The following is a 9843-nucleotide window of genomic DNA, read 5'->3' as shown; positions in this document are numbered from 1 at the left end:
GCTGGTCACAAGATAAACATGATGATGAAGGCCATTCAGCCCACTGAAGCTCATCCAGCCTGTAAGCACAAGTGTCTGGTTTATTTTTTTTAACCTGACACTAACTTGGGGCAAAGCAGGTCTGGTTCAGAAGTGAAAATGCACATCATTGTCAGGGAGCACGTGAAAGAAAAAGTTCAACTTTCAGTTAGAGCCAAATCTGAGCAAGGATCCTGTCATCTGGCAAAAGTGGAATAAATTCCAATTGATTTCACATATTAGTGTTTTTGAATACATGCCTTGGGGGGCACTTAAATTGTGCAAGGAAATGTAGACATTGCATGACTACTTCTACGAGTATTTCAGCATTAAGATCCTGTGCTGAGGGTGTCTCCATATCCTGCTTCCAATTTTTTTGTTCCTTCCTGTACCTATTAACTTTAGGAAAGCAGATGCGGATGCGGCCAAGGACCGAAACCTCTTGAGTGGTCACTTGAAGTGTGAGGTGGGGAAAAACCCGCCTCGCTCATGCCGGGTGAAGACAGCGGCCCGGGGAGGAGAGGCTCGCGCGCGCTACGGGGGCGGCGGATCAGTCAGCCAATCGGCTCGCGCTCGGCGTTGCCGGTTAGCCAATCAGCTGGCTGGCGAGCTCGGGTGCCGGCCCGGTTAGCCAATCGGCTGGCTCGCGGGCTCGTGAGCTTGTCAGTTAGCCAGTCCGGCTCGCTCGCTCGCTGGCTCGGGAGCCGGCGGTTGATCCACCTTGCAGCTCGCGCTCGGGGCTGCCGAACCATCAATCAAATCGCGCGCATAATCAGTCAATCCACTGACTCGCGACCGCGCGCGCGGCCAGGCAACCCGCTTACACGCGCACGCACGTCCAGACAAGTCTGCTCGCTCGTGCGCGCGCACTGTCAGTCAGCCCCGCGTGCTCGCGTTGGCTGGAAGCGGGGCCCCGCCGCCCGCTCGCTCCCTCACTCACTCTCAGTCAGTGAGCCCACTCTCTGTGTGGTGTGTGTGGGTTTTTCTGCCATCCAACAACCATGACATCCCGGAGGTAAGACACAGCCGTACTTTATTATTATTATTTTTTTAAAACCCCGCCTTTCACACGCTTGCTCCTTTTTGAAAGTCAGACAAAGATTCACAGGGGGGGATTTTATTATTTGTTTAAATCCCTGGCCTTCAACTAGTTGCTGGTTTTGGGAACCGTGTCTCAATCCAGGGCACTGCAATAAGGTTGCAACTCCAGCTCGGTTGAATCTTGCAGGCCCTCAGGGTAATGCAAAATAAATATATATATATGCATATGATTTGCTTTTTATTTGCTATGGACAAACATTTTTAAAAATTTGATCTGGGTAGATTTTATTCAGCTGGGAATTCCTAATGTGTCCGGATGCACTTGTCTCTTAAAGTGTTTGATACAAGATTTTATAAGAACTTATAAGATTTATCTTTGTCTGTTCATTTATGAATTTGTTTCAAAAATTGTTTTGACTTTTAACTTCTAGTTAATGAACTTTCTTGCCATTTATCTCGTATGTTTTGTTAGGGACAAATGGCACAGCATTTGAATAATGCAATTTACAATAATGTTCAGCTCACAATTAAATTTTTACTTGAGGCTGCACCATGGATACTAATAGAGAAATGTCATTATTAAAACATCTGGATATTTGGTCGTGTTCTGGTGTAAATTCAGATGGCACTGGGGTTTTCTTGTTCTTTAAACAAGCATCGCAACTTAAGCTTCTCTATTAAAGCCACATTTATGTATTCTGTAGATATATTTAAGAGCACGCTTTGGTCAGAAGTCTCATAAAATAGACAAGAGACCTTTTATTCAATTGCATAGAATTGTAATTTGTCATGCGGAGTTTTGAGTAAGCTACATGCTCCAATTACAGCACTATTTTATCATCATTCACTGTCGGTCCTTTTTGCAAATAGAATCCTGTTGCTATCACTTGTGTTAATGCTGTAAGATAGTATAAAATAACCATGTAGACTGTTGAGATTGTAGTTTTATCTGATTAATCAAATCACTGGGAAAACCTACACTCCAGATGGCATTAGCATGTTGTAAAATTTGGTATCGGATTCATGTTTATGTTTGTTTGTGTTTATGTTGTACCTCCTATTTACAGTTTTTTTCCTTACAAATGACTGATTTATAAATCACAGCTCGAGATTTAGGGGAAATAAAAACATACATGAAGGTGTGACTATTATACCAAGTTTTACACTTTATTTCTGTTTGCTAGCTTTTTGAATTTAATATAATAAAATGTCAAAAATAGATACAATTCAATAACCAAGTTCAGTAACTGAAACATAATAACAGTAAAACAGTAGAAAAACTTGTTGCGAACACTGTTTTGAAACCCTGGTATACTCATTCAGAATGCACAATTGGAATTTAAATTGTTCTTTTTGTGCAATTCTTGTTCTTGCAGCAATTAACTGACTTTTTAAAGTTATAAGCCCCACTTATTTTGTTAGCAACATAATGGAGATGATCTGATGGCAACATTGAATGAAAAGTATGAAAATAGTGGGGAGTTTACCAAGGCATGATAAACACTGATATAAACATGCTGTGTTCACTTCTGCCTTATCTGCAACATCTTCACATTGTTAAGAACTCCGTGTCATTCTCTTCCTCCTTAAGTTTAATGCTGTTACTAACCATCTGGACATAAGGTAACATCTTTAGTTTTAAGCAAATTGTTTAACAAATTACAAATTTGTATAATTGTGAACCGCTCTAGTGCGATATGAACCAATATGAGAGATTGTTGTCATGTCCGTAAGTATTTCAGGTGGGATTTATTTATCTGAGCTGTGACTGTGAACATGTGGACCGAGAAGCTCAGCTAGATATTACAGGTACTCGTGTGCTTTTCTAAGAGACAGCAAAGCAGCAATCATGTCTCTTCACAATACCCAGGGGCACTTTGATCAGTGCTTGATGCCAGACTAAGTAGTTGTATCCCTTTTTCTCTTTTTGAAATTTGGAAATGATTAACGATGGAGAGAAAGATGAAGATTTCCCTTTTCTTTTGGAACATTGAAATGATGAAGGGGGCGGGTGGGAGGATTCAGGAAAGAGTAAATTTAAAAGCAGCAAGAGAAATGTCAAGGCTCTAGAGGAGAGTTGAGTTTTTGGTTAAAAATAAGCAGAGTGGGTCAGGGAGCGACAGAGAGAATAACGAAGGTAATAAGGCATCAGTGACTAAGGTGACATCAGGGAAAAATAGAAATAAGTCAAAGCTAAAGGCACTATATCTGAATGTATGAAGCATTCGCAACAAAATAGATGAATTAATAGCGCAGATAGAAATTAATAGGTTTGATCTAATATCCATTGCGGAGACGTGGTTGCAATGTGGCCAAGGCTGGGAACTAAATATTCCAGGATACTTAACTTTTAGAAGAGATAGGCAAAATGGAAAAGGAGGAGGGGTAGCACTGATAATAAAGGATGGGATAAAGACAGTAGAGAGAAAGGATTTTAGCTCTGAAAATCAAGAAGTAGAATCAGTTTGGGTGGAGCTAAGAAACAGCAATGGACAGAAAACATTGGTGGGAGTTGTTTATAGGCCCCCAAACAGTAGTTGTAATGTAAGTATAAATCAGGAAATTAGAGGCGCATGTAACAAGGAGGACTTTAATCTACATATAGACTGGGCAAACCAAATTTGCAGTTATAGTGTGGAAAACAAATTCATGGAATGTATGCAAGATAGCTTTCCAGATCAGTATGTTAAGGAACCAACTAGGGAACAGGCTATTTTAGATCTAATATTGTGCAACGAGAAAGGGTTAATTAATAACCTTGTAGTAAAGGGGCCTTTGGGGAAGAGTGACCATAATATGATAGAATTTTATATTGAGTTTGAAAGTGATTCAGTTAAATCCGAAACTAGGGTCTTAAATCTAAACAAAGCAAACTACGTCGGTATGAGGGGTGAGTTGGCTATGGTAGATTGGGAAACTATATTAAAAGGTATGACTAGAGAAGCAATGGCAAGCATTTAAAGAATTAATGCATAATTTACAACAAATATACATTCCTTTAAGGCACAAAAACCCCACAGGAAATGTGGCCCAACCGTGGCTAACAAGAGAAGTTAAAGATAGTATTAGATCAAAGGAAAAGGCTTATAATGTAAGCCTGAGGATTTTAGAATTCAGCAAAGGAGGACCAAGAAATTGTTAAAGGGAAAATAGAATATGAGAGTAAACTAGCGAGAGACATAAAAACAGACTGTAAAAGCTTCTATGGGTATATCAAAAGGAAAAGATTAGCGAAAGTAAATGTGGGTCCCTTACAGGTTGAGACAGGAGAAATCAGAATGGGGAATAAGGAAATGGCAGAGAAATTAAACACATACTTTGGGTTTTATTTTGCCGGTGCTTAAAGGTCGGGTTTGGAGGCGGGTCCGCTGTCAAAATAGCAAGGTAGCAAACCCGCTGTCAACCCGCCTCCACGCGAGTCTCCCATGTGTCGGGTCTGTCAGCGGAGAACTGACCCGACACCAAGCGGCGGGGGAGACAATCGAGCTCATTAAGTGGCTTGTTAAGAGCCAATTTAATGGTATTTTGAGGCTTCCTTCCAATTTTACGTGCTCCCCCACTGCTCGGGAAACATGCCAGCTCACCCTGGTATGAGTTGAGTCTGCTCCGATGTATCTGATAAGCTGACAGCTGCAGAAGTGGTGTGAAGGATGCCATGTTGCAGATGGTCAGTTTCAGAGCACAGAAACTGTTGGATACTGCATTTGTAAGACATAGAGATTTCTTCAGCTTGCAAGTGTTTAGAGCCAACTGTATGTCCAGTACAACCTCTCTCACCATTGACGCTTCTGTCATCTCGCCTGCAGCTGACATCTATTGCAGCAACATTGGTGCCCTAGAAACTATCTCACCTTGCTCCCCTGATTCCTTCCACGCTCAGCCCCAATGCCAATATCACCAGGCACACCAGCAGCACCAACAACACCACCAACCTTCTCCACCATCACCTGATGCGACACAGGGCATCAGCCCCTGACAACATTGCTGGCCGGGAGGCCAGTGATGGCATCACTATGGCCAGATTTACTTCTCTTGATGCTGTAAACCCTGGCTGCTACATGATGCGCCAGGTTGACACCATCACACACCAGCACCGTAAAGCATCCATTTAGTGTCCAAGCCATTCCATGCACTCTCATCACTATAGTGGGGGGGGGAGTGGAGTTATGTCTCAACATTCACTGGAACTCAGTAGGACACTTCTCAAGGTGCGCACAGATCTGTCCAATAAGGGACAGTGTTGAAAATATAGATTTCACTGTATGACAGCACATTACCAGAAACTTCACATGGACATTGGCTAAACCTCTCAAGTGCCTACCCTTGTGTGTTGTTAGTTGGTATGCTTGCAGTAGGATGAGTGTGAGGGGTGGCGAGTGAGATGGGGAACTGATAATGTAGATAGAGAGGAATGGGTGGAGGTGCAAGGTAAGTTGGTGTGAGTAAGGATGTGCAGGAGAAGGGTATGGAAGGCAGAGTGATGGGGATGTGTTGAGTGGCATAGCAGGGTGAGTTTGAGTGTAGCTTTGCAGTAAGGTTTCGTGATCCACTGAGATCATTGAAAGGTTGCTGCCACTGCAGCCAGGGACCCCTGACGACATCCCTGCTTTTGCCCTCCTGCGCAATGTGCAACCAGGCTGCGTTGGTGTCCTGGGGAGGGAAGAGAACCTCCCTGCGTGCTGTGACTCCCTCCATAAGCATATGGAGGGAATCATTGGAGAGCCTGGGTGCTACCTTCCGCCTTTGTGCAGTGCTTGTCCGTGTTTGCAGCACCTCAGTGCTGTCGAACACTGAGAACAACTGTCAAACTCAATGTGGACGTGGTCCCTTTTAAGGAAACCGTCTGATGACGCGTCATCAGACCCGCTTCCTGTTAATTGTCCGAAAAGCCCGCAGGGCGGTCTTAACGAGGCCATTCAAGGGAAAATCCTGTTGACAGAGCGGCTGCAGCGGGAGCAGGACCGGAACCTGGCAAACAGCTATCCCGACACCCCTGAGAAAATCCTGTCTTCACAGAAGAAGACGCAAAAAACTTCACAGAAATAGTGGAGAACCAAGGGTCTAGCGAGAATGAAGAACTGAAAGAAATTAGTATTAGTTTAAAAAAGAAAAGTACTGGAGAAATTAATGGGACTGAAAGCCGATAAATCCCCAGGACCTGATGGCCTACATCCTAGGGTTTTGAAAGAGGTGGCTATAGAGATGGTGGATGCATTGGTTGTCATTTTCCAAAATTCCATAGATTCTAGAACAGTTCCTGTGGATTGGAAGGTAGCAAACTATTTAAGAAAGGAGGGAGAGAGAAAACAGGGAACTACAGACCAGTTAGCCTGACATCAGTAGTAGGGAAAATGCTAGAATCTATTGTTAAGGACGTGGTAACAGGACACTTAGAAAATAATAATAGGATTGGGCAGAGTCAACAAGGATTTATGAACGGGAAATCGTGTTTGACGAATCTGTTAGAGTTTTTTGAGGTTGTGACTAGCAGAATGGATAAGGGGAAACCAGTGGATGTGGTGTATTTGGGATTTTCAGAAGGCATTCGATAAAGTGCCACACTGTTTGGAGAGAATGACCAGGAGATCCAGGAGCTAATAAGCCGCAAGCGCAAGGCATTTCTGATCTGGAAACAGCAACAGAACTCGAGAGCAAGAAAGCAGCTCTACAGAAGCCTGAAGGCCGAGGTCCAACAAAAAACTCGCAACCTAAAGAACAGATGGTGGGTGGAGAACGCAGGAGATCCAGCAGCTAACTCATTCAACTGCGAACTCATTTTTAATGTGGAAGCAAGTCATCCTCGGTTCCGAGGGACTGCCTAAGAAGAGAAGACAGAAGACACAAGAGGTTATTAAACAAAATTAGGGCTCATGGGATTGGGGGTAATATAGTATAGTCCATATAGCATGGATTGAGGATTGGTTGACAGATAGAAAACAGAGAGTAGGAATAAACGGGTCATTTTCAGGTTGGCAGGTTGTAACTAGTGGGCTATTGCAAGGTTCACTGCTTGGGCCTCAGCTATTCACAATCTATATCAATGATTTGGATGAGGGGACTAAATGTAATGTATCCAAATTTGCTGATGATACAAAGCTAGGTGGGAGGAGGATGCAAAGAGGCTTCAAGGAGATATAGACAAGCTAAGTGAGTGGGCAAGAACATGGCAAATGGAATGTAATGTGGAGAAATGTGAAGTTATTCACTTTGGTAGGAAAAATAGAAAAGCAGAGTTTTTTTTTTAAATGGTTAGAGATTGGGAAATGTTAGCGTTCAGAGGAACCTGGATGTCCTTGTACACGAATCACTGAAAGTTAACATGCAGGTACAGCAAGCAATTAGGAAAGCAAATGGTATGTTGGCCTTTATTACAAGAGGATTTGAGTAGAAGAGTAAAGGCGTCTTACTGCAACTTTATAGGGCCCTGGTGAGACCACACCTGGAGTATTGTGTCCAGTTTTGGTCTCCTTACCTAAGGAAGGATATACTTGCCATAGAGGGAGTGCAACAAAGGTTCACCAGACTGATTCCTGGGATGGGGGGATTGTCCTATGAGGAGTGATTGAGTAGAGTAGGCCAATATTTTCTAGAGTTTAGAAGAATGACTGGTAATGTCATTGAAACATACAAAATTCTTACAGGACTTGACAGGGTAGATGCAGGGAGGATGTTTCCCCTGGCTGGGGAGTCTAGAACCAGGGGTCACAGCCTCAGAGTAAGGGGTCGACCATTTAGGACTGAGATGAGAAATTTCTTCACTCAGAGGGTGGTGAATCTTTGGAATTCTCTACCCCAAAGGGCTGTGGAGCCTCAGTCGTTGAGTATATTCAAGACCGAGATCGATAGATTGTTGAATATTAAGGGAATCAAGGGATATGGGGATAGTGCAGGAAATTGGAGTTGAGGTAGAAGATCAGCCATGATCTTACTGAATGGCGGAGCAGGCTCGAGGGGCCAAATGGCGACTCCTGCTCCTATTTCTTATGTTCACTGCAGGAAAAGTGACCAAGCTATGCTGTCTGCTGCAGGCTGATTTACAGACAGTCTCAAGGACTTGGATAGCTCTTCCCCTAACTGCAAAGTTCACAATTGCATTAAGCTTCTATGCAACAGGATCTATCGAGGTCATCGCCAGGCACATCTGCTGGATAAACCAGTCTGCTGTTCATACCTGTATAAAGCAAGTGACCTGGCAAGTTCGTCAGGGAAAACACCTTTACAACTTTCCCAATGGAAAACAGACACCAAGTGGAGAGGGCTCAGAACCTTTACTGGCAGGGCTTTCCAGGTGTTCCAGGCATTATAGATGGAACTAATGTTGGCATTAAGGTTCCACACATCAACTGGAATGCGTACACAAACAGAAAGGGATACCATTCCATAAATGTTCAAGTGGTTTCTGACCACAGAAATATAATGTTGCACTTTAATGATTATTATCCAGGGAGCATCGATGATGATTTTATTATACAGCAATCTATGTAGCTTGCATTATTTGAAAATCCTGAGAAAAAGAACAGATGGCTCTTGAGAGAAGGAATGATGTCCCCAGTTAGAAACCACTACACAGCAACAGAGCTTCGATACAGTGAAGCTCATACCACTTTCTCAATGCTGTTGAGCAATGTTTCTATTGTTTGTATCACTCTGGAAGGATGCTGGTTTACAATCCAGCCAAAGACTCCAAAATCATCACTGTTTGCTGTCCAAAAAGGAATGAGCATGCAGCAGGACAATGAGAAGGCCCATAAGGCTGCAGATCCATAGGAAAAAAAGAGGCGGAGTAGGATGATGACATGGAGGGAGCTAATGTACAGGTAACGAGATTGTGACTCAGTTAACCAGCATGTAGGTTGCTTTCCAAGCACAGAGGGAGCATTTAGAAATGAAGGGGAGGGGCTTGCATCACAAAATTTGCTGATGTCATCTCTTCCGAATGCTAGCACAGGTGTACCTGCACCATGGGCAAGCATAGCCCCAATTTTGTTGATCAGTTTTCTGTAGTGCAATGAAACAAACAGCCAAATGTACACCCGCAATGTCTTTCAGTTTTGTGATGTCTCACCATATGACTAAGGTGGTACTTGGTCTGGTAGCTCCCTAATGAACTCTATCCTTTGCAACTCCCTCCAGTGCCATCTTTTGCCCTTTCCCACTCAAGCCTCCTCTATTCCAATGTTGAAGACCCACTTCCTTCAACATTGCATACATTTTAGATCAATTTACAAGTTTCAAGTTGCAATTTAAAGAGCACATTGCCTGTCTACCGGTCCTGTTATGTGCTTTTACCTGGTTTCAATAGCTGGGACTCTGGTCTTATTTGATCTCCTGGAAATTCTGAACTCTTCTACCATCAGGACAGTGCTGCTCTGATGGACTCTGCTTATGCCTCAGCTGCCGTGACTCTGCTCTGCCACTTAAAACCTTCAAGTTTAAGGTAATTTGCTCCATAATACACCTGTTGAGAGTGTATACCTTGCTTCTACTCAACCACTTGGCCAGCTTCTACTGGCTTCTGTGGGTTCAGTTTTCTGTTCCTCGGCTGGGACTCTCCATTCACCGCCGGTCCAGTTTTGATCTTGCTGGTTCCCATCCTGGTTCGGATGCTGCCAAATGATTTCTGCTCTGCTGCTATCTGCTTGCTTCTGATGGCTACTGACTCTGCTCTGCTTCACTCTGCCAACAGAACTTCTCCATTACCTTTTGCTGGGCATGGTTGGACTGTTTTCTTAAGCGCCCAATCTTGTTTGCTCTTCATCCTTCTGCTATTCCTCAGACCATATT

At 43.4% G+C, this 9843-nt stretch overlaps 1 protein-coding gene across 4 annotated transcripts in view; it reads left to right on the top strand.

Moving 5' to 3' along the window:
• The first annotated feature begins 748 nt into the window (after positions 1–748).
• ptpn11b (protein tyrosine phosphatase non-receptor type 11b) overlaps positions 749–9843 on the top strand; it is a 170767-nt gene continuing 161672 nt past the window's right edge. For 2 of the 4 annotated variants that reach the window (XR_015073562.1, XM_085967309.1), the window contains exon 1: positions 749–1033. Coding sequence is in view for 3 of the 4 variants with exons in the window: in XM_085967309.1 (XP_085823435.1) it covers positions 1020–1033 (14 nt within the window). In the remaining variant the exon portion in view is untranslated. The remainder of the gene's footprint in view (positions 1034–9843) is intronic. The other 2 variants (XM_085967310.1, XM_085967308.1) reach the window with 1 other exon arrangement.

Source organism: Somniosus microcephalus, chromosome 25, assembly GCF_052327205.1.
Source record: "Somniosus microcephalus isolate GS21.2 chromosome 25, FLI_Smic_1.0, whole genome shotgun sequence".
NCBI lineage: Eukaryota > Metazoa > Chordata > Chondrichthyes > Squaliformes > Somniosidae > Somniosus > Somniosus microcephalus.
This window is presented reverse-complemented; position numbering and strand designations above follow the sequence as displayed.